Here is a 25369-nt window from a genome sequence, read left to right as displayed (position 1 = left end):
TTTTTCCAAATGCTGATTGAGCAAAAATCCCAATTCATGTACAGAAAGCACCTGGTTCAGAGGGGTTCAGAGCAATGACTCCTAGTGGGGCCTGAGTATAGCTAAGTAGGACTGAGATGCTAGGTAATGTTTGCACATACAGAACAAAAAGACTTCAATTTTTTAAAAAAGTAGATAACTATTCTCTAGTTAAAAAGTCACTATCTTTCAAAGAACAAGGATCAGAATACTAATGGCAACATTTAAATGTTAAAACTGTGTAGAACTTTTCTCATTACTACACCACATATGTCATCATGTGGAATTTCCATGACCTCACATGCAATTTTCTAAAAGAAAATGGTATCTAGAATGTCTATTAATTAGAGCACAATCCATATTCTGCCTTCCACTGATAATTTTCAACATCATAAAGCCTTAACTGCTCACCCAGGCTTCACAATTCTGACCTACTCAGTGCTGTATTGTATCACTTACTTTAATTACACTACTCAGTACTCTGTAACTTCCAGCCCATTCCATGGATTTTCTGAGAAAGTTGGGCTGAGAGAGCAAAAATCTGAAATGCCACCATTACATTCAGAATAAGTTAAAAGACACTAACCAGGAAAAGCCAGTAAATATAATTCATTAAAAATATTTACAGCAAGATACCCATCTAAATTTTGACTTAAATTTTTAAAAATCAGTTTAACCGGTAATTAAAGGATGGAAAAGATAAAATGGATGAGTGAAATTATACTGCTAACTTTTTCCTCACATGAGGGCATAACTGAAAGTATAAATCCTAATTTTCTGAAGTATGCTAAAATACCCCAAATATATTACAAATCTTCTTTCTTAGTGAATATAACAAGGTTATAACAAGGTTCCCTACCTTTGATATAAAATATACATGTCCTACGTTTTAAAAAAAAGGACACATTTACAGAAGAATAAAGCAAAAAGTCTAGTAAGAACTCATAATAGGGATTTCCACTTTTTTAAAAAACCAAAAAAATTGATAACCATTATTAGCAGCCATCAAGGTTATCAGCTAAATGGATTAAAGTAAAATAAATTCAACTTGAAGAAGCCCCTCCCCACATTATTTACTGTCACCCACCGAGTTTAAGAAATAATCAAGACCAAAAAGTAAGTAATATAACAAAAAACAAGATGGAAATCTCAACTCAGAATTTTCTTGCTTTTAAAAATTTATGACAGACAGCATACAGAAAGCTTGTGGTAGTGAGTATGTGTGAGAAGCACATTCAGAGCATTCCAGCCAGGCCAAGCAGAAATTTAGTACTGAAAACTCTCACACTTACAAACACACACTGTGAGGGTGAGGCACAAACAGTATCTGTTGTTTATATTTAGTTTGCTTTGGGTGAAAACAAGAAAGAAGAGCCCAACTACCTCTGAACACTGGGCCAGGCTCAAAATCAAACACTATTTCACTGGGGACAGAATGTAGGAGGGGACTGGGAGTCCGGGATTGGTATTTCCGAAGACAGCGCATCAGCTGGTTCAAAGGGGCTGTTAGAAGAAAAAGAGAGGGGCAGGCAAACACAGGAAGACAGACACACAGAAGAAATGAAAGAAGTCACGGGGAATAAATGAGTTGAAGCCTGCTTCACAAAATAATTCTGGATGTCTAAAAAATCTGCTTATTTTCATAAAATTCCAATGATTCTTTATAAAGTGATTCACAAAAAGGATAAGAAATGGCATTTGATTTTTGGTACTAAGCAGGCAATTTTTATGACTAAGTTAACTCTGTGATGCTAACATGATGGCAACATTTAAATGCTGGATGTATTGGGCAAAATTATCAAAAGCCACAGCTATTAAGACATGAAAGTCATACTGGCAGCAACATTAATTGGTGGGTTCATGGAACAACAAACAGGAAAAAAAAAAAACTTTTATAACTATGTGCTATAGTAAATACTAAGTCCAGAGTGCATAATGCAGGCTTATTATTTTGGTAGGTCCACAGGTATATATAAATATTACAACAAAAGATGGTTTACTCAATGTTTATTCAACATAAAGTATCTTTGAGTCTGGGCTTAGATATTTTGAATATAAAGCAGGTCACAGTGAAGAGACCAACTCTAAACAAGATATGCAGGTATTGTAGGGCTTCCTTATTAAATAGAAGACAGCTGAAGAGGTAAGCATAAAGGACCACCTGGAAGAAAACGTCAAGACAGTTTCAAACACCATCTCTTAGAAAAATCTTATGGGAGTAAAATCTTATTTAAAAAGTATTTTCTAAAGTAATGTTTTGCTATGCTCCCAATTTTCACTGTGTGCTAGAGTGAACATCTGATGAAAATTCTGTAAGAAATCTCAATTCAGTTTCTCATTTGCTTATTTTATTTACTGGACTAGTAAAACGGGAACTAGGCTTTTCTATTAGGGGTCCATGCTATAAAGTATATATTCCAAAGCCTTCTAGAAAGCTGAAGGGAAGTGGCTGACAATGTCTAACAAACTGGCAAGTTGTAGCAGGCAACCCCAGGGATTCTCCCCAAGAATGATGTAGGGGAGTCAAGTTTTAACTGGTTGTAAGCTCAATCTTTAAGTATTAGTGGAGATGGTAAGGAATAAAGTGGGTAAAAAAATTAAGGATCTCTCCTCGATAACAACATCTAAAAAACTGTAGATAGTACATTTAAGACTCCCTTTTATGTCCTCTCTTTTTCTCTGGCTATGAATTAGTTAAAATTTTATTAGAGATAAATGATAAATACTACAGAAAAGCAAACAATTTTTGGTTTTTCTCTGCACATTTTTCTCTGTGTCTGTGTTTCATGAAAGAAGCAAATATAAAGGAGACAAGCAGCAAAGCAATTGCATTTTTCCCTGATTTTTTTTTTAATTGAAATCACCACTTACCTCCATCACTACGAAACCCTTGGTCTCTAATCAAGTCCTACAAATAAATAGTAATGTATATTTAATCAAAGAATATGGTAAGAAAGTAATAAAATTTTATTTTCCATTAAGCATTCACAGAAAGGTTAATTCAAAATAATACCTGCCTTATAAATTACTTCACAAAACAGAAAGAATATGGAATTAGCTAGTGAACATGATAAAATAAAAAATTTGAAGCACTCGCCAACCTAACCCTAGATTGAAGGGATTATTAGTCCTGATGAAATGCTGAAATCCATTTCAGGCCATTCAAAACCAATGGCTGCATTAATTCTTAAAAAAAAATTCTACTGGCACATATTAAGAGCCATAAAATGTTCATACCCTTTGATCCTGTAATTCCACTTCTGGGAATTTTTCCTAAGGAAATAATTCAGAAGAAAAAAATGATATGCACAAAGATGTTTAGTGCAACATTATCCATTATACTAAAAAACCAGAAATTATTTCCCTATTTTAGGCATATTGACATATTGGTTAACTATAGTGTATCAATTTAGTAAGTATTATGTAGCTACTAAAACAATTATGAACCTTGACTCATAAAACATGTTTACAATAAAAAAGAATACAAAATTAAATGTACACTGATACAATTATAAAAATATAAATGTGTAAGGACACACTAGAAGGGGAAAAAAAAATTGTCTTTATTATTAAAATACAGCTTTTTACAACAGACAACGTGGGGCAGGGCAGTGGGGGAAGAGCCTACTGGCAATACAGTGCAATTTGGACCCTGACAGACAGAACTTAATCTACCCAGTATAACTTAAATATGAGGTCTCTAAATAAGTCTCTTTGCAAATAGGCAGCTTTTCGTTTATAGGCTAAAACAAAGAGCACATTCTTTACAGATGTATTTCTGTCATGTTCAATGTATTATATAAAGCATTTAACATTTTCTACAGAATAATCAACAAATACTCTTATCTCCAAATAAGATGCTAATGTTAGGGGTTGTGTGACTATCAATAAATATAAAAAATCATGGTGGTCTCACTAACTTTGTGTTCTTGAGAGCTTATAATCTAAGTGTAAGAAAGATATACACACATAGAAATTATGTGATATAAGAATAAGGGCTTAAGAAAACAATAAAAAAGGTGCCAAAGTTGCTTAGTTAATTGCCAAATAAATAGCATGGGTGAAAAGATTCTTCATGCTACGTAAGTTCAAAGGATAAATAAATAACTATAGAACTTGGCCATTGGTGAAGCATTTGAAGAAGATGATCTAAGTGTTGGGGTTTGAGGGGCAGACAGGAAAGCAGAAAAGAAAAGCAGAGGAGGACTTCCCTGGTGGTCCAGTGGTTAGGACTCTGCGCTTTCACTGCCGTAGCCCGGGTTCAATCCCTGGTCGGGGAACTAAGATCCTGCAAGCTGAGAGGCGTGGCAAAAAAAAAAAAAAAAGTCTTCTAGACAACCTACTGCTAATAACCACCATAAACTTATATTTTCCAATCTCAAATATGTTCTTAAAGCTCCTTGACAATCTTTATCTATGTGACCTAGGTTAAATAGGATCTTCTAGTATTCCAATACTGGCTATTTCAAACTTTTTGCCAATCTCCTATGGGGTTCCTTTCTTACTTATATCTCTTCCCTTTCTTAGCATGACAGAGAAAACAGAAGCTATCAAAGAACATTCTGTTCTGCCTCTATATCTACAAACATTTGTATAATAATATTAGCTATAATTTTTGAATTCTTATTTTGTGCCAAGAACAATAAGCATTTTCAAATCACTACAAGGGGTAGACACTATAGGCCTCAAGGTTAAGTCATCTGCCCATGGTCATATTGCCTGTAAAGAGCTGCGGAGCTAGTTATGTTCATCTTTAATTCCTCATAGCCTCTGAGGAACATCACTTCCAAGTTCAAGAAATTTTACTACCTCAGTTATTCTTTCTTGTTATTTTTAACCTCTCTCTTCACTTGCTTCTTCCCCTGAAGATACAAATATGCTCAAGTCTCTGCTTCAATCTATGGCCCTTTCAGCATTCCTTTATAGCCAAGCTTCTCAAAATTGGCACTTAATCCCACATCTTTACCTGGTTTTGCTATCCTCCAACAGTCCTCTAAAACAGCTCTCAATGAAGTAAAAATGACATTGTAATTGCCCAATTCAATAGTCATTTCCAGTCCTTATCTCATTTGAGTCTCAATGGCAACTGACATCAACTACTTAAGCATTCTTGAAGTCCCCTTTTCTCCCTTTAGCTTCTGCAACACTACTTTCTCTTACTTATTTGAAGCTAAAGTTAGGAAGAGAAGCCTAAAATGGAGACAGAGAATGACAGTCTCTGTCTGTATCTCAAATGTTAATGTTTACTGGGGTTGCATGTCTACCCTCTTTTCAGTTTACATATAGTCTTTGAGTAATATCACTTACATCCATGACTTTAACTGACAAAAATAGGCTAATTATTTCTAAATCTGTATCTCTACTCAAGGTCCTTATTTCAACTGCTACTGCACTTCTAAACAAGGAAAGTTCCACAGACATCTTAAAGTCAAGATGTCCAAAATAAAAGTTAACGTTTTCATTTCTACAATCCCTGTTCTTCTTCCTTTGGCATTTCCTATCTTAATGGATAGAATAAATACTATCTATCCACCTAAGCCAGACAACTCTAGGCATTACCTTTTTTTTAAAATTACCATTTATTTATTTTTGGCTGCATTGAGTCTTCTTTGCTGTGCGCAGGCTTTCTCTAGTTGCGGTGAGAGGGGGCTACTCTTTGTTGCAGTGCATGGGCTTCTCACTGCGGTGGCTTCTCTTGTTGCAGAGCACGGGCGCTAGGTGCGTGGGCTTCAGAAGTTGTGGCACGCGGGCTCAGTAGTTCTGACTCATGGGCTCTAGAGCATAGGCTCTGCAGTTGTGGTGCACAGGCTTAGCTGCTCCGCAGCATGCAGGATCTTCCCAGACCAGGGATCGAACCCGTGTCCCCTGCATTGGCAGGCGGATTCTTAACCACTGTGCCACCAGGGAAGTCCCTAGGCATTATCTTTTATTACCTCTCATCTCTTTCACTTCTCTCCTCTACTACTATATAGAACAGTGATTGAGATAAGAATGAAAGGCCAGGTTTTACCCCATTTCAATCATTTATCACCTGTGTGATCTGGGGTAAGTTTCTTGATATCTCTAAATCTAATTTTCTTAACAGTAAAATAAGGAAAATACTACTACTTAACTCACAAGTGTTTGTGAGGAAAGAATAAAAAAATTTATGTAAAGTATCTAGCACATAATAAGCATTAACAGTAGCCATTTACAGTATCCATCCTAACAATCGTGCCTATCAAATCTCTCACTAATTCAAAAGAACTTTCTAAAGTAAAGAGCTGATCACTTTCTTTCCCACTCAGTTTATTGGACCCCCTATTACCAACTACTATAGTGACCTCAGAATAATAACATAATGTCTTTCAGTGTGGACTCTACCTACTTAGTTTCATCCTCTACCATTACCCACCCTTTTCCTGAACCCTAAACTCCTACAATACCAACTATTCATTACAACCCACATAAAGGTACTTCTATATTTCTGCACATACCATTTCCTTAACAAATGCCCTTCCTTCTTAAAACCCCCACCAAGTGCACTGAATAAACTTCAACTCCTTCCTATTCATCTTCTACAGTCTGGCTTAAATGTTGTCCTTTCTCTGCTAAACATTACTAGATTTAACCAGGTAGGGTTTATCATCCCCTTCTATAAACTATCACTGTATATTTTGTGTTTATTTATTTATATGGCTGATTCATCCATTTCCATTAGACTGTGACCTCCTTGAGGGCAAAAACTGTGCTAATTCATCTTAATTCCCTATTCTGACACAGTGCCTATACCAGAGTAAATATTAAATCTGGTTTACTGGAATAATAAATAACAAATAATGACTGAAATTGAATGAAATGACTGAAACTGAATGAAATGCTAAAAGGTTTATATTTTTCAATGGGAAGTAAATGAAAGTTTTGGAACAAAGGAACAGATGATGATAGAGGTCTTATAAAAAATTATTCTGATAATAGCAATAAGAATGGAAATGGGCAGAGAGAAATCAATGGCAAGAAATCTATTTAGGAGATTAATGTAATAAGTAGTTCAAGTGAAGAAATATGGGCCCAAATGGTGGTAGTAATAACAAATTTGAGACGTATATCAAAAGGAAAGGTGATCCTTATGACTATTTGCTTATAGGGGAAGATGAAAAAGCAAGATATAAAGATGACACTCCAAATGTTCAAGCCTAAGACAATAGGAGAAACTTAGTAACACTAAGACATAAAGAGAAATAGTCTAAAAGAACGTCAGTTTTGAAAGTAAATACAAAGGTAACAACTTTGAACATACTGACAATAGATCTAACGTAAAAATAAGATTTGATTTCTTATTTCACACAATCTCATTTCCATATTTCCCTCTCCTATTTTTTTTTCCTTTATATTCAGGTCTAGCCAGATAGAAGAAGACCTTATTAGTTGAGAAAAATTGATATTAAGAAAAGCCTACTTTAAATGAACCCAATAAAAATAGAGAAAAAATTTCATAGTAAAATATAGGAAGAAAGTCTGACTTGGGAATGTATCTTGAAAAATGAAATTAAGATTTATAAAAAGTTTATTTTCTTTTACATTCAACAAAACTTTAAGTTATAATTTCAACAGTATGCTAATCCTTAGAATACAGAAAAAATCAAGTTTTCATTGGTAATAATATCAAACTTACGACAGCACAAATTGAAATTCTTAATTTCATATTCATCTTTTACATCACAATCATAATCATTTTTATAAAAATCTTAAAGGACTTCATCAATTCCCTCAAAGCCCTCCATCAATCCTATGATATTTAAATCATTTTCACTTGAAAAGCCTATTCTCTTGTCATCCTTATAGACTTTCTCTCTTTTACTGTTAACTGGACTAATTTAATTCTGCTGTACCCTTATTTCTCAATGACTTTATAAGATGTGAGTAGTTCTACCAAGTGACTTTTTCACTGTCTTCATAAAATCCTTAAAATCTTTTTTTTGTTGTCATATTCACAATCAATGTGCTTTATGTTTTCACTGAAATGTTGGATAGTGATGGAAAAGGGCTGGAATGCAAGCTGGTATTAAATGGGGAGGGATATGTGAGTGGAGACTAATATTAAGGGAGTCTGTTAATTAGTGATTATTTTCCTGTTAGGATAATTTTTCCTTCTTTACTCAACCTTATGAGCACTCACATAAGGAATGCCGGTATAATGAGAACCACCCCTGTCCTCTAACATACACATGACCCCTCAGTAACTTCAGTATCCTGCTTACATGGGGAAACAGTTTCAAATTCCTTTTTAAATATAATTACTTTCCAAGGCAAACAAATTTGGTGGCTTTTTTGTTTTCTTGCTTATTACAGACAGAGACTGAGGATAACCCACATTTTTTATCCTAAAGTACAAATTCTGGGAGAAGTGATCCCAACCCCACCACAGCTCAGATAGCAAGGGCTCTTTATTATCTTCAGTAACTCAGTTACTGAGATGATGTATTGATAGCTGAATGAACCAGTCCTTTTGGATTGATCCTGCGTATCTCATCTTTTTTCTCATCTCTTCCTTCTATTTTGTCTATAGCAGGGACTGGCAAAATACAATTGGCTGGCCACCTGCTTTACTCAAGTTTTACTGGAATAAAGCCTCACCTATTTGTTTAAGATGTATTATGGCCGTTTTCACACTACAGTGGCACAGTTCAACAGCTATCATTAGAGATCACATGACACACAAGCCTAAAATATTTACTATGTGACCCTTTAAGTGTTTGTTGATCCCTGGTCTATATTATGGGAAACAGACCTCTACTTTGTCTTCTAACCCTTTTACTAATACAAATATTTTTTGATGACCTCTTATGTTAGGTGCCAACTAACACCTAATAGTTCCTATGTTAGGAAACTATATTAGGAATGGTTTCCGCTGTCCAGGAGTTAAGGTCAAATCGAAGAAGTGACACTAATGTACATAATTAACTTATAGTGTGTAAGATAAACCGGGAAAGTAAAAAAATTCAAGAGTGACCAGCCCCAGAAGGAGACTAAAATAATTGATTTGTGTAGAGATGCAATCCAATGGTATACTCAAGAAAGTAAAGAAGGTAAAAGGTAGCTTTGCATGAGAAGTACATAAAGTAATGATTAATCCTTAAGGGTTATTTAACTCAAAGTTAAACTTTTAGATATTCAGGTAAAGATTTCAAATTGATCTAAATAGGAAATATGCAAGTGTACTCTTATTTTTTTCTTTACCCCAAAATGGTCAAGTGGATTACCTGTTAAATAAATGAAGATAAGACTTTTACAGAGATGGTGTCATAAGGAAAAAAATAAGAATAACTCTATAATTTGGTGCCAGTTAAATATTTTATGCCATCAGAGAAGCTGAAAGGCTTTCCTGATTTGTAGTTCATGAAAAGTCTATCACTTATAATAACTGTGATAAATGAAAGATGGCACTTATTTCTGATCTATATTATAAATGTAGCAGAAAAAATAAAGAAACACACTTGAATTTTCTAACTTCGAGCACTGCTGGATACTTACATCAATATTGACAGGTTCTATGGTGTTTATATGCACATTTGGAGCTGATGAGGACCGGTCTCGTTGTCCAAACTGATTTCGATGATCTTCATCTGGTCGGAAAGGCTGTGGAATTGGAATGGATTTTGAAGGAGACGGACTGGTGAGAATTGGGGGCCTGGAAAAATCAAGTGATTGGAAGATAAGATTCAGAGCAACTTTATAGAGATAATAACATAGAAAAATGGATGATATAAAGATTTTCTTCTTTTCGTATTCTCAAATAAAATCTTTACAATAAAGCATTAAAAATCCAGCAGTAATGGCTTTTAAAAGTGTTAGTTTAAAAAACTAATATGTGCTTGCAACCACTGACAAAGCTGCTTTGCTCAAGCAGACACTCCAGGGAGTATCAATGATAAGAACACTGATTCTTATCCAGAAAACTCCAGAGAAATCTACAAATGGCTAAAAATTACCTGTTGTTAATCAGCTGAAGCAACGCTTGTCCTTTAAAGTTATACAAAAATGCTCTAGGTAGGCAGTGACTGAATAATGTCTGCCAATTTTTCTACCTTGGCCATTTCTTGATAGTTGAAGTTACTAAAATGAACTTTTTATGGGAAGTATCAATATTAGGAAATTATAAATCTTTTAAAAACATACATGTGTTTCTCATGACCTAAAAGATATACCTATTGCTTTATACAAGAGTTGAATTAAAATCCTGAACAATAATAGCAAAAGATCATTTCCAAATTCAAAAGATGATTCTCAGAGTGTCAATCTCTCATATTTTGAAATGTTTACCATGACCAATAATCGATACAAGACACACAGGAAAATAATATATTAAGCATTAAAGTAAATATTTGTAAAAACTGCTTTTTGATGAAACCATCAAAACAGGTGACAGAGTGACCTATTTTGGTACTGTGGATAAATAACAAAGTCTATGATCTCTCACTGCTCCCAAAATGAACCTGGCACTCACGGAGCACATTAAAGTTTTGAGAATAGATTGTAAGCACCTGTGAGAAGTCTGTGCCCCTCAGAAGGAGTATCCTAGGGAGCTAAGAAATGAGTGTCACTTGACTGACGAGGTGTGACTGTCTTAGTGAGCTCCACCGGGACCAATGAATGACTCAGTGCTAACAGCCTCTCTTCAGAGATTGGTTATTGTTGCACCCCATCTTATGCAAACTCTGTAACTAATCAGCATTATCTAGTGGTTAATAAGACAGCCAGAAAGACAATGTTGAGGGAATAAAAAGACATTTTTAAGACGGCAGAGGGTTTAGAGAGGAATGAGAAGAAAATACAGTAGAAAAGGACTAGATAAAGGTTGAAACAGCCAAAGAAGCCAAATAGTGACAAAAAACTTCTAAATAAAATATGTTAATAGAATCTGAACAAGAATCTGTGCTTCTTTGAAGCACACTTTTAAGGGTAGGGAAAGAAATTTTGACTTTATGTAAATGAATCCACTTAGAAGGGAAATAAAAATAATAAAATATTATGTACTTAAAAAAACTGCTATAGGGGCTTCCCTGGTGACGCAGTGGTTGACAGTCTGCCTGCCGATGCAGGGGACACGGGTTCATGCCCCGGTCTGGGAAGATCCACATGCCGCGGAGCAGCTGGGCCCATAAGCCATGGCCGCTGAGCCTGCGCGTCCGGAGCCTGTGCTCCGCAACAGGAGAGGCCACAACAGTGAGAGGCCCGCATACCACAAAAATAAATAAAAAACTGCTATAAACCAACGAGAATTATAGGTAAGGCTGATGGAACTGGCCTCTAAGAAAATTAGCATGTTCTACTGGTCCTTTTTATTCTGATAATTGAGAAATTTTTAGTTTGTGACAAAGCTGTCTTTATTTTTGCTTTAGACAGCCAATAAAAGCCACTGGCAAGGGATATGGGGAGCAGGTAAAAAGAACGTAGAAGTGACAATATTAGCTTTTAAAAAGTTTTGGAAAGTGCACTCACTTTTTAAACACTACTTACAGGTGATTTAAAGTCTCAAAGCAGTAACATACTTTAAGTTAGAACTTAAAAGTGGAAAAAGCCTGAATTTACTACAACTGAATAGGGTAGTCTAATTAACACAACTGATCTGGTGTAGTGACAGCAAGTCATTCTTGAAACCTACTGAATTAAAACTATGACAGCAACATGTAGTACACAATAAGTCAGAAATATGTATGCAAAGGACACTGGTCTTTAAGTAAGAAAAACAAAAACCTGGATTAAATCTAATGTATTTTATTAGCAAATCTGAAGAAAATGGGTATACTAGAAGATGAAGATATGCTGCTTGTACCTCCCTTCTCCCCTTGCCCCTGTGCCCCCACCATCACCATGCTCCTATGCTCATTCAGATTCTAGAATTCTTTACAGTCCAGTTCAAATCCCACTTTCTTGATTAAATGTTGACTACCCTCTCTCACTATTCTCTCTTCTCCTGTAAACATGAGGATATTTATCACACAGTTTAAAATAATATATCATAAATTGTAGATTATAATTATATACTATTTTAAAATCGTCGGCCATTATCTCATATATTAATGTTACTTTTCTAAATGGAAATCATATACTTCTATATCTGATATTAAAAATAAAGCAATGAGCACAAGGCAGGGACTCTAAATTATCTGTTGATTTTTTTCAAGGATGGTCCTAAAACAGTCTACATCAGCTTTAACCCTGTGTATCTGTACCAAATGTATGTAAATTAGCTGACTGGTGTGATAAATTACCTGAAAAAAAAAAACCCTTAATTTAACAATCCAAATGTTGGAAAGGTTTATAATTAGCCAAAAGTTCCAAAGAAATCAGCTCAAACAGCATGTCACTGAACAGCAGGAATCAAATCATACCCAATAGAATCGGAGGGGGGTGCAGAAGGGGATGATCCAGACGTAAGGGTAGTCTCTGCTAAGGAGGCCTCCTCCTGTGGTATTGGGTGGTGTTCAAAGAACTTGGAGACAAACAGCAAACTGTGAGGCAAAAAGAAAAACAAAACAAAAACAAACCTAACTTGTGCAAAACCCAGAAGCTTCATATACCAGAATACCTTAAAGAATTAACAAAAATGTCTGAGATCAAATTCCATTTTCAGGAAGGACTGTTAAATTCAATTAGTTGTATTTTTGTCTAAAGGCTTACTGTAAAAAAATTATATTGTACTTTTCAAAGGCAAGCTCAGAATCTAAAACTAATTGCTCTATACAGCAAATTTCTACATAGTAGAGGAGAAAAATCATGCTTTATGGTTAAGGAATTAGAAAATGTATCTACTGCTAAAAATTAGGTTATATCATTATGATATACTTTAAAGTACAGAGTTGAATTCCCTCTACTCAAGTAATCAAAAAAAGTAATAAGATTTTACTAGCAGCAGTAACAACACAAAAAAAGATTAAAATAGACTCAGTCTATTGAGAGAGGGAGTAGGGGGAAGAGAGGGACTAGGGGGAAGAGAGGGAGGAAGAGAAGGGGGGAGGGAGAGAGACAGAGAGAGAGAGAGAGACAGACAGACAGGCACACTAACTTTGAGAGAGAGAGAGCACTTAATTTACAAAATTGCTGACAGAACCAGATTCCCCAATCTGCAGTCTAAAAATATAATGGGCAAGGGATCTTTATTAATTAAAAGAGAATATAAAACATAAATGAAATGTACAGCAAACCAGAATTATAATTTGAGAGAGAAGTATTGGCTATACTACATATTACTCTCTAGGCACACTTCAAAAAGTTCCCTGTAACAACTATTCTGTACAGAAAACTTTCACAGACTCTAAGACATACTAGTTTCACATTAAGAAAAGTTAAATGTAAAGTGGAAGACAGAAAAGAAAAATTTTTTGATTACTTACTCAAGTTGGTCATAATTAACACACATCAGTGGAACCTCTGTACTACAACGCTGGTGAAATTTATAACCACATGTTTGACAGCGGAACCCCTGGAAAAGCAGCTTTCGACAGAAGTCACAAAATGCTAAGGTGAAAAAAGTTTTCCGTACCTGCAAAGTAAAACATCGTAGAGGATTTCAAAAACTAGTAAGAATCTTTTTAGAAATCAACTTATTTACTCTTTTTTTTTTTGCGGTACGCGGGCCTCTCACTGCTGTGGCCTCTCCCGCTGCGGAGCACAGGCTCCGGACGCGCAGGCTCAGCGGCCATGGCTCACGGGCCCAGCCACCCCGCGGCATGTAGGATCTTCCCGGACCGGGCCACGAACCCGTGTCCCCTGCATCGGCAGGCAGACTCTCAACCACTGCGCCACCAGGGAAGCCCAACTTATTTACTCTTGATTAAAATAACAAATCTTTAATATGCTTACATCATGAGAACTGACTTAAACACTAAGATACTAAAATGAAAACCAGTGGATTCAAGATAACAGATGGACTACATGTATTTTTCTCCCACCCACTAACCAATTAAACTCGTAAGTCAAGAAGATGGAAAATAAATAAAAGACTAACTAATATTAAGCTTTACTACATAAAAGTAAAAGCAGAGATGACAGGAGCAGGAAGAAACAGAGGTGAAAGACAGAATAAGGGTACACTTAAATAACTCTACAAAGAAAGGAGTTAACAGATGCTTACTGGTGTTGACAGAACAAGAAACAATGGCATACTTAAAGTTACAAAGGTATGGAACAGAGGAATCAAAAAACCCACAAAAAACAAAAATGCTTCAGAGGAGGAGCGAAAAGAGGAGGAAGGTTGTAATGTTACAAATAATCTAATTCCCTATGGAATTAGCCATAAGTAAATGTCTAAAACTGATAAAATAAGAAATTGTAGCTTAAAGTTATTATTTAGTAATATGAAAATAATCACGAGAAGAGCTTGAAACAGAAACCATTGAAAGTTAAGAATGATTTCCTCTCAGATAGCCTCATCCACTAGAGGGCAGACAGCAGAAGTAAGAAGAACTACAATCCTGCAGCCTGTGGAACAAAAACCACATTCACAGAAAGACAGACAAGATGAAAAGGCAGAGGGCTATGCACCAGATGAAGGAACAAGATAAGACCCCAGAAAAACAACTAAATGAAGTGGACATACGCAACCTTCCAGAAAAAGAATTCAGAATGATAGTGAAGATGACCCAGGACCTCAGAAAAAGAATGGAGGTAAAGATTGAGAAGATGTAAAAAATGTTTAACAAAGACGTAGAAGAATTAAAGAACAAACAAACAGAGACGAACAATACAATAACTGAAATGGAAAATACACTAGCAGGAATCAATAGCAGAATAACTGAGGCAGAAGAACGTATAAGTAACCTGGAAAACAGAATGGTGGAATTCACTGCTGCAGAACAGAATAAAGAAAAAAGAATGAAAAGAAATGAAGACAGCCTAAGAGACCTCCGGGACAACATTAAACGCAACAACATTCACATTATAGAGGTCCCAGAAGGAGAAGAGAGAGAGAAAGGACCAGAGAAAATATTTGAAGAGATTATAGTCGAAAACTTCCCTAACATGGGAAAGGAAATAGCCACCCAAGTCCATGAAGCACAGCAAGTCCCATACAGGATAAACCCAAGGAGAAACACGCCAAGACACATAGTAATCAAATTGGCAAAAATTAAAGACAAAGAAAAATTATTGAAAGCAGCAAGGGAAAAAAGACAAATAACATACAAGGGAACTCCCACAAGGTTAACAGCTGATTTCTCAGCAGCAACTCTACAAGTCAGAAGGGAGCGGCATGATATACTTAAAATGATGAAAGGGAAGAATCTACAACCAAGATTACTGTACATGGCAAGAATCTCATTCAGATTCGATGGAGAAATCAAAAGCTTTACAGACAAGCAAAAGCTAAGAGAATTCAGCACCACCAAACCAGTTCTACAACAAATGCTAAAGGAACTGCTCTAAGTGGGAAACACAAGAGAAGACAAGGACCTACAAAAACAAACCCAAAACAATTAAGAAAATGGTAATAGGAGCATACATATCGATAAAGACCTGAAACATGAATGGATTAAATGCTCCAACCAAAAGACACAGGCTTACTGAATGGATACAAAAACAAGACCCATATATGTGCTGTCTACAGGAGACCCACTTCAGAACTAGGAACACATTCAGACTGAAAGTGAGGGGATGGAAAAAGATATGCCATGCAAATGGAAATCAAAAGAAAGCTGGAGTAGCAATAATCATATCAGATAAAATAGACTTTAAAATAAAGAATGTTACAATAGACAAGGAAGGACACTAAATAATGATCAATGGATCAATGCAAGAAGAAGATATAACAATTATAAATATATATGCACCCAACATAAGGGCACCTCAATACATAAGGCAACTGCTAACAGCTATAAAAGAGGAAATCGACAGTAACACAATAATAGTGGGGGACTTTAACACCTCACTTACACCAATGGACAGATCATCCAAAATGACAACTAATAAGGGAACAGAAGCTTTAAATGACACAACAGACCAGATGGATTTAATTAATATTTATAGGACATTCCATCGAAAAACAGCAGATTACACTTTCTTCTCAAGTGAGCAAAGAACATTCTAAAGGGTAGACCACATCTTGGGTCACAAATCAAGCCTCAGTAAATTTAAGAAAATTGAAATCATATCAAGCACCTTTTCTGACCATAACACTATGAGATTAGAAATGAATTACAGGGAAAAAAAAGTAAAAAACACAAACACATGGAGGCTAAACTATACGTTACTAAATAACCAAGAGATCACTGAAGAAATCCAAGAGGAAATCCAAAAATACCTAGAGACAAATGACAATGAAAACACGACAATCCAAAACCTATGGGATGCAGCAAAAGCAGTTCTAAGAGGGAAGTTTACAGTTATACAAGTCTACCTCAAGAAACAAGAAAAATCTCAAATAAACAATCTAACCTTACACCTAAAGGAACTAGAGAAAGAAGAACAAACAAAACCCAAAGTTAGCAGAAGGAAAGAAACAAAGAAAACAATAGCAAAGATCAATAAAACTAAAAGCTGGTTCTTTGAGAAGATAAACAAAACTGATAAACCATTAGCCAGACTCTTCAAGAAAAAGAGGGAGAGGACTCAAATCAATAAAATTAGAAATGAAAAAGAAGTTACAGCAGACACCGCAGAAATACCAAGCATCCTAAGAGACTACTACAAGCAACGCTATGCCATTAAAATGGACGACCTGGAAGAAATGGACAAATTCTTAGAAAGGTATAACCTTCCAACCTTCCAACCTTCCAAGACTGAACCAGGAAGAAATAGAAAATATGAACAGACCAATCACAAGTAATGAAATTGAAACTGTGATTAAAAATCTTCCAACAAACAGAAGCCCAGGACCAGATGGCTTCACAGGTGAATTCTATCAAACATTTAGAGAAGAGCTAACACCCATCCTTCTCAAACTCTTCCAAAAAACTGCAAAGGAATACTCCCAAACTCATTCTATGAGGCCACTATCACCCTGATACCAAAACCAGACAAAGATACTACAAAAACAGAAAATTACAGACCAATATCACTGATGAATATAGATGCAAAAATCCTCAACAAAATACTAGCAAACAGAACCCAACAACACATTAAAAGGATCATATACCATGATCAAGTGGGATTTATCCCAGGGATGCAAGGATTCTTCAATATATGCAAATCAATCAATGTGATGCACCATATTAACAAATTGAAGAATAAAAACCATATGATCATCTCATTAGATGCAGAAAAAGCTTTTGACAAAATTCAACACCCGTTTATGATAAAAACTCTCCAGAAAGTGGGCATAGAGGGAACCTACCTCAACGTAATAAAGGCCATATACCACAAACCCACAGCAAACATCATTCTCAATGGTGAAAAACTGAAAGCATTTCCACTAAGATCAGGAACAAGACAAGGATGTCCACTCTCACCACTATTATTCAGCATAGTTTTGGAAGTCCTAGCCATGGCAATCAGAGAAGAAAAAGAAATAAAAGGAATACAAATTGGAAAAGAAGAAGTAAAACTGTCACTGTTTGCAGATGACATGATACTATACATAGAGAATCCTAAAGATGCCATCAGAAAACTAATACAGCTATTCAATGAATTTGGTAAAGTTGCAGGATACAAAATTAATGTACAGAAATCTCTTGCATTCCTGTACACTAATGATGAAAAATCTGAAAGAGAAATTAAGGAAACTCTTCCATTTACCATTGCAACAAAAAGAGTAAAATACCTAAGAATAACCCTACCCAGGGAGACAAAAGACCTGTATGCAGAAAACTATAAGACACTCATGAAAGAAATTAAAGATGATACCAACAGATGGAGAGATACACCATGTTCTTGGACTGGAAGAATCAATATTGTGAAAATGACTATACTACCCAAAGCAATCTACAGATTCAATGTAATCCCTATCAAATTACCAATGGCATTTTTTACAGAACTAGAACAAAAAATATTAAAATTTGTATGGAGACACAAAAGACCCTGAATAGCCAAAGCGGTTTTGAGGGAAAAAATGGAGCTGGAGGAATGAGACTCCCTGACTTCAGACTATACTACAAAGCTACAGTAATCAAGACAACACGGTACTGGCACAAAAACAGAAATATAGATCAGTGGAATAGGATAGAAAGCCCAGAGATAAACCCACGCACCTACGGTCAACTAATCTATGACAAAGGAGGCAAGGATATACAATGGAGAAAAGACAGTCTCTTCAGTAAGTGGTGCTGGGAAAACTGAACAGCTACATGTAAAAGAATGAAGTCAGAACACTCCCTAACATCATACACAAAAATAAACTCAAAATGGATTAGAGACCTAAATGTAAGACTGGACACTATAAAACTCGTAGAGGAAAAACAGGAAGAACACTCTTTGACATAAATCACAGCAATATCTTTTTTGATCCACCTCCTAGAGTAATGGAAATAAAAATAAACAAGTGGGACCTAATAAAAAAAAAAAAAAGAATGATTTCCTCTGGAGAGTGGCATTAGAGGCTAACAAGGGATAGGGCAACAGGTGATTTTTTTTGTAAACCCGTCTGCACTATCTTAAAAACTATATACATTTGATTAAAATGTAATATACTTTGATTAAAATGTAAAAAAGAATTTATAAACGAAAAAACTAGTTTATAATTATATGAAAATCAGATCAACCCTACCTGAACTTGCTAACTTAGGACAAGGAAAAGGAAAATCACCTAAAAGAAGGTAAGAACTACTTTTAACAAACTATCAGTTTGTTAGAGGATTAGAAGACCTAAATGTATCTGTGAACATTCCTCTGTGTGAAACTTAAAAGGCAATGTGTAAGAACTCCATGTCAGAAGCCAAACATGGGTCACATAAACAGAACTGTGCCAGAGAAGCTCTATCTTGATAACGAACAAAACCAGAAATTGTTTAAAACTGTTTGGTTTGTATATATAAGAAGCAGAAAACATAAAAAGGATAAACAAATAACAAAATGTTAACAATGGCTATTTGAGAGTGACGAGAGCATGGGTGACTCTATTTTGTCTTTTGTTCTTTGCTGTATATTCTCAATTCATCTCAGTTTTTCAGACAGCATTAATCACACATTACAATAGTAAGAAAAACACATCATGATCCAGAACACACCTGTATTCATATAATAATATTACCCTAACTATACATAATGCATATCAGAATTTTCTAATCCATTCTACTGCATGTAAATGCTTTTCATGATCCATTAAATTGATTTCAACACCCACTATCAAACTCTTTTCAATAAACACATATTTAACATGATAAAATGTTATTAAAAATAATACTTCATCAAGAAAATGATATCTTGGCACATCATTCATTCTGGCTTTTTGAGAACATTTAGATAGTTTTAAGAGTAGCTCTTGTTTTCTTCACCTTTTTGTCTATGTATCACTTTCTAGGGGATATAAAAAAGCAACTGACTGTTTTTAGCTTTGTTCCTTTTCCATTTGTCTCTGGATATAAAAGCAATTAGAAAATCTTTAATATTTATGTGTCTACTATTTACTAAAGCAAGCATCTTTTTATATTGCTAGCATAATCTCTGGAAATTAGAGCACAGAAAAATACAAAATGTATTCACAGGAATCAGCATTTTATAGTCACTTTATCCTTTTTGCTAACTACTCATACTCTCAATCGCCTAATAATCTGCAGACTTTCATGAAGCCCTAATTTCTCTTCCTTCTTTAATCTACTCAGTTGCAGTCTTTCTTCCTGTCACTGACTTATATGTGAAAACTATGTGTAACTGGTTGTTTCTGTATGTAAAGGAAGGGGGAAAAAAGAGAGAAAAGGAAGGAGGGCAGGAGGGAGGAAAGCAGAAAGGAGAGAAAAACACCTGAGCAGGAGAAAATGTGGGTATGCATTTGAGCATAAATTGAGTAACTGACATATACCTCTATCTGTGAATATACCTTTGTCAATAAAGGTGGGTACAGGAAGGTATATCTTTTCTTTTGGGCCACAAATTATGCATATTTTGGAATTCAAGACATGGATGGTAAACTCGTGGGGGCCATAGAACAGGTAATTTGCACGCATTAATTTGTAAGGTGTGGGGCTGAGGGAAGATATTAACTTTAGTGCCTATAGAAAATGGGAAGGTCTGGACACATAGCATCTGTTTTTAATCTTGTTTCTCTACCTTCCCTGCCCCCTGCCAGTTCCCAAGGATTCCTGGGATGCACGTATATACTGAAGGAATCGCTTTTATAACAGACTATGAAACCAGGAGGCATAATCAGCCTTCCTCCAGTAGTCAACAAAAACCAGCCCAGAGAAGCAGAGAGAGGATTTCTTTCCCTTTCTAAGCAGAACACAGGCTTAGTCTTGCCTCTCTATGACACTAAGAGCAATCATTCCAAAACACAAATCTAATCACACTGCTGCCCTGCCTATTAAAATCATTAAATTTCCAATGATTTTAGGGAAAAGTCTGAATCTTTAACATAGCTTACAAGGACTCTCATAAGCTTACTCCACCCATATACACGCTACACTCTAACAGCCCCCTCTCCAACTTTGCATCATCCATTCTGAACTTCTTTCAAAACTGAAAAGGTAACATGCTTTCTTGCTGTTCCCTCTGTCTAGAGTACTCTTGTGGTTTTTTAAAATATTTATTTATTTATTTATGGCTGTTTTGGGTCTTCGTTGCTGCACATGAGCTTTCTCTAGTTGTGGCGAGCGGGGGTTACTCTTCGTTGCAGTGCGCAGGCTTCTCTTGCTGCAGAGTGCGGGCTCAAGAGCACAGGCTCAGTAGTTGTGCACGGGCTTAGCTGCTCCGCAGCATGTGGGATCTTCCCGGACCAGGGCTCAAACCCGTGTCCCCTGTATTGGCAGGCAAATTCTTAACCACTGCGCCACCTGGGAAGTCCCTGTCCAGAGTACTCTTCCCTCATCCATCAGGCCACAGCTTTCATATTTCTTCCTTTGGGAACACTTCCTGACTCCTCAAAGGCCAGGTTAGGAATCTCTACTCTGTGTATCTATAGCACTTTAAACATACACAGTAATTAAGAGTGCTTATGAAAATTTTTAATTAAATGATCTGTCTCTCTCTACTCTAAGGCAGGGATACTGTTTTCTTATTAATTGTTATATCCTCAGATCAGACAAAATACTGGCAAATGAAAAGATCTCAACAAATAGTAACTGGCAGCTCTCCAACTGTGTTGTGAAGATTTCCATACTCTGCAACTAACCTGCAGTTTGCTTTCATTACCCTCTTGTGGCAAGGACCTTCCTGCACTGCTTAAGGTTAGTAACTTAGATCTTCTTTTACCTCCTCATATCCAATTTCTAATTAAGAAGAATAAGAGTACTTATTTTTAATTCCTAAAAACTTAAATAAAAAATCTTAAGATTTATCCTCTCAAAATTCTCCAGGTTTAAAAAAAAAAGTCAATAGTAGTGAACTCCTTATCTCATCATTATAAAACTATCTGCCACATAGTAAATCTGATTGGCATCAGGTGTATCTTACACTCGTCCAAAAGATACCTTATCTATTGAAGCACAAACCTGATCTCATTATTCACCGCTAATGGAGCCTCCAAAACACTAACACCCCCCAGGAAATCGAAAGAGCCCAGCTGTACTAATCAACAAGGCACAAGGGGAAACACTTGATGCCAAAAGGGTAGCAATAACTATCCATCTAGAAAACTAAACTGTGGTCCAAAGTCCATATATAGAAAAGTAAGAAGTGCATTCCTGCCTTATAGATCACTCTAATCTTGGCTCCTGCCTACTCTTTTAGAGGACAGGTTCTCAAGCTCTGGAACTGTACCCTCTACCTTATCTCTGAGGTAGAGAGGTTCCACTGTTCCAGGCCTCATGCTGGTGACACTTAGCTTAGGCTAGGTTCTGGCAAATGCAAAACCAGATAAAGGGAGAAGTATTGAAGGAGAGCTTTAACATCTATCTTTCTTCAGTCCTCAAGGAAAGCTATTCCACTTCCATTAGTCTATCTTTCAGAAACATTTACACAAGTGTGTCAAGATGTATGCAGAAAGAGTCTATTTACCATATATGTAACAGATTTCTTAAAAACTTAAATGTCTGTTAAGAGGGATGGTTAAATATACTGAATTTATATTCTTATGGACTATTATGCAATCATTATAAAGCTAGGTGTACTGACATGGAAAGATGCCCATGATGCTTCGTTTAACTTAAAAAAAAAAAAAAAGAAGAATATCATACAAAACATGATTCCATTTTTTAGTTTTAATAAAAGGAAAAAATGGAAAATAATGAAGGAAAGGGAAGGGAGAAAAAAAAGAAAGGAGAAAACTTTGGGTTCACAGACACATGTTTTATATATAGAAAGACTTTGGAAGAATACACAATAATCAATTAACAACTGTTTACCTCTGGTAGGGTACTTTCACGTTTTTACTTGATATACTTTCGTACCACTCAAATTTTTAAGAGTTTTCTTTCAATAATGAGTATCTATTACTTTTTTTTTGAATTTTTTTAATTGAAATATAGTTGATTTACAATGTTGTGTTAGTTTCAGGTGTATAACAAAGTTAGTCAATTATATACATACATATATGTTATTACTTTTTAAATTAAAAATAAAGTATAATGATTAAAACAAAACTCTTTAAATATGTGTTGTTTTTTTAAATAACAGAACTGATTTTCAACTTAAGTAAAATATCAATGTCAAAATTATTCATCCATACTTCATATTCTCTACATAAAAATTCATTCACAAGAACTTGAAGATTTTTGACATTAAAAAAAATATAAAAGTACATACAAAGTTGTGTGTTGTAAGTGGAACATTCTCCAACACTTCTACATGCAATTCCTCTCCAGTAAGCCAGGAAATATCAGTGTCCCAGCCAATTGGTTTCTTCTCTCTGAAAAGTGTAGACACATCCTTTCTTGGTTATCATACCTAAAGATCTTCATAAACCTCATGCTGAAGATATGAAAATTGGTTATTGAGGGGCTAGTAATGGTGAGGGAGTTTTGGCTCCCTGGTCTTCCATCGTTAGAAATTTAAATGGCAATAAATTAATTTTTAAGTTTACCCCAAATAAATGTATCACTCTAGGACAAACAGCAGGGTAAAGAGATGTACTCTTTTCTTCAAGTCAGCTCCAGAAAAGACCTACAACAGCAGAAAATGGATTGTTCCTGGGGTCCAAAAAAAAAAAAGAAATCACAGGTACAGATTTACGTACCCATTCAAAGAAAAAGAGTACTCAAGGGACAATATGCCCCAAAAAGGAGACTTTTTTTTTGTTTTAAAAAAACAGGACTCAAAATTGGGGTTGGGGGGCTCATGGCAAAATTTTAGATGCTTTCTGAAAAATAATTCAATATAAAATGTTAATTTTGGTAAGTCTTTTGTGAAACTATGAGTTTATATTAAAAATAAAGGACTGGGAAAGAGTCCATTATTCAAATAAGACACATAAAAAAATAGTTCAAAAATTTTAAGAATCTCAAACTCTAAACAAAGTCATTTGATCAGAGAAACAAACACTATCATCACAAGAAATTATCTAATGTTAACTCCTCAAAGGGCCTACAAGATTTCTTTAGGCTAATTAACTTAGTATTAATATTTTTTTCCTGAAGCTGATTTTCAATACCCTAGGTCTGGGTAAAGATCTTATAGAAAAGCCCAAAATTTCATGTCTGAGGTTTTTTTTTCCTTTTTTAAACAAAGTTTCACATCACATACAAACCATACCCATCCTGAATTCTGTAAACAGCACAGCACTCTGGGATTAGACCTCTCATCATCAGTGCTTTCTTTAGGCTGTCCCGGACTGTAACTCCACACCTTGCAGGTACCTATGGTATCATAAACATATGATATGAGGTAAAGGAAATAAATTATATATTTTCCACATCATTGAAAAAAACCAATAATTTACCTTTATAACACCTTTAAAATGTCATATGGATTACTGTGTCAGAAAATTATTTCACTAACTTAATGGGAAATTATGACTCAAGTATCTATTATTACTCACCAACTTAAATCAAAGCAAAATTAATTTTTAGTTTTTTATTAAAATTACAAAATATCTTAAACATATAAAAGAACAGAAAATACTACAGATCCTTATGTGCTCACTGCTGAGAAATAATAGATGTCAACATTTAAAGCAAAATCAATTTTGATCCAACATTGTTCAAAGCTGAAAACTCTTAATCCTTCAATCATAATGATGGTCCCTAAGAGATGTCTTACTGATCCTAAACATAGCAGAAGAAAATACCTGTCTTAATGTGTATAGTTGATATCTGCTGTTTAGTTGTTTGGCACTCCTATTTCCTCTGGGAATCCACCCCTCCCTAAAAACCACATGGTTCTGGAGAGGCCATCAATCACAAGGGTCACTACTTTTCTGGCTACACATGACATAAGCCGGCTAATCAGTTTCCCATATCCCTAATCCAGGGCTAGATATATGACCCAAACAGCACCAGAGTTCTTCCCTTAACTGACAGATGGACACTGGTTGAGAGAAGTTTCTGTTTCTACTGTAGTTAAAGTGTTCCAAAAGGACAGAAATCTGGAGTCCCTAATGGCCATCTTCCCTAGTACACTCAGAAAACCTGGCTACAGAATGAAGCTAACCTAAGGTGAAGTAGAGATGACATTAGGAGCGGGGAGAAAAGAGGCACTGAAAATAGAGATAAGAATCTTTCTGTATATTTGAAGTTATCTCTATCCTGGCCTTTTCTGCCAGCGACCCATCTCCCCAGATATTAATCCGAATAATTTAAAACTGAAAAAGGACTGACAAACACAGTGTAGACTAAAGTGAAACAATGGGAGTTCAGGTTGGTCAGTCTTTATGGGGGGAGGGGAGTGCAGACAGAGGAAATGTTAATAACAAAATTAAAGGTTTCATTCTTTTAAATCACTAAAGTACTCAGCAAACCAAAGGTTTCCAAAGAAATTGGGAAACTTATGCTAGAGGGGGAAAAATGGAGTGAAAATGAATATAAGACAGCTGAATCTAAACAGTATATTGAAGGGGAACAATCGAGAAAGCCAAATTAGAACCTAAGATTAGAAAACACAGGAGGCAGATTTTAGCTCAATATAACCGTTAAAACTATCCAGCAAGGGAAAAGTTTACCATGAGGGAGTAGGTTCATCATTGGAAATATTCAAGAGACTGGATTGGTACAGTTGATCCTCTTTATTCATAGACTCTGCATTTGCAAATTTGTTTGTTTGCTAAAATTTATTTGTAACCCCAAAATCAATACTTGCAGTGCTTTTGCAGACATGCACAGAGGACTGAAAAATTTGAGTTGCTCAAGGCATA

General features: G+C 35.4%; 1 protein-coding gene across 5 annotated transcripts in view; it reads right to left on the bottom strand.

Moving 5' to 3' along the window:
- BRAF (B-Raf proto-oncogene, serine/threonine kinase) overlaps positions 1 to 25369 on the bottom strand; it is a 163648-nt gene that overhangs the window by 53042 nt on the left and 85237 nt on the right. For all 5 annotated transcript variants that reach the window (XM_033432330.2, XM_033432332.2, XM_049715082.1 and 2 more), the window contains exons 4-9: positions 23773 to 23876; positions 22828 to 22930; positions 13395 to 13543; positions 12393 to 12512; positions 9532 to 9688; positions 2890 to 2926 (exon numbers count right to left, since the gene is read on the bottom strand). In XM_033432330.2, the coding sequence (XP_033288221.1) occupies positions 2890 to 2926; positions 9532 to 9688; positions 12393 to 12512; positions 13395 to 13543; positions 22828 to 22930; positions 23773 to 23876 (670 nt within the window). The remainder of the gene's footprint in view (positions 1 to 2889; positions 2927 to 9531; positions 9689 to 12392; positions 12513 to 13394; positions 13544 to 22827; positions 22931 to 23772; positions 23877 to 25369) is intronic.

Source organism: Orcinus orca, chromosome 9 (assembly GCF_937001465.1).
Source record: "Orcinus orca chromosome 9, mOrcOrc1.1, whole genome shotgun sequence".
Lineage (NCBI taxonomy): Eukaryota > Metazoa > Chordata > Mammalia > Artiodactyla > Delphinidae > Orcinus > Orcinus orca.
This window is presented reverse-complemented; position numbering and strand designations above follow the sequence as displayed.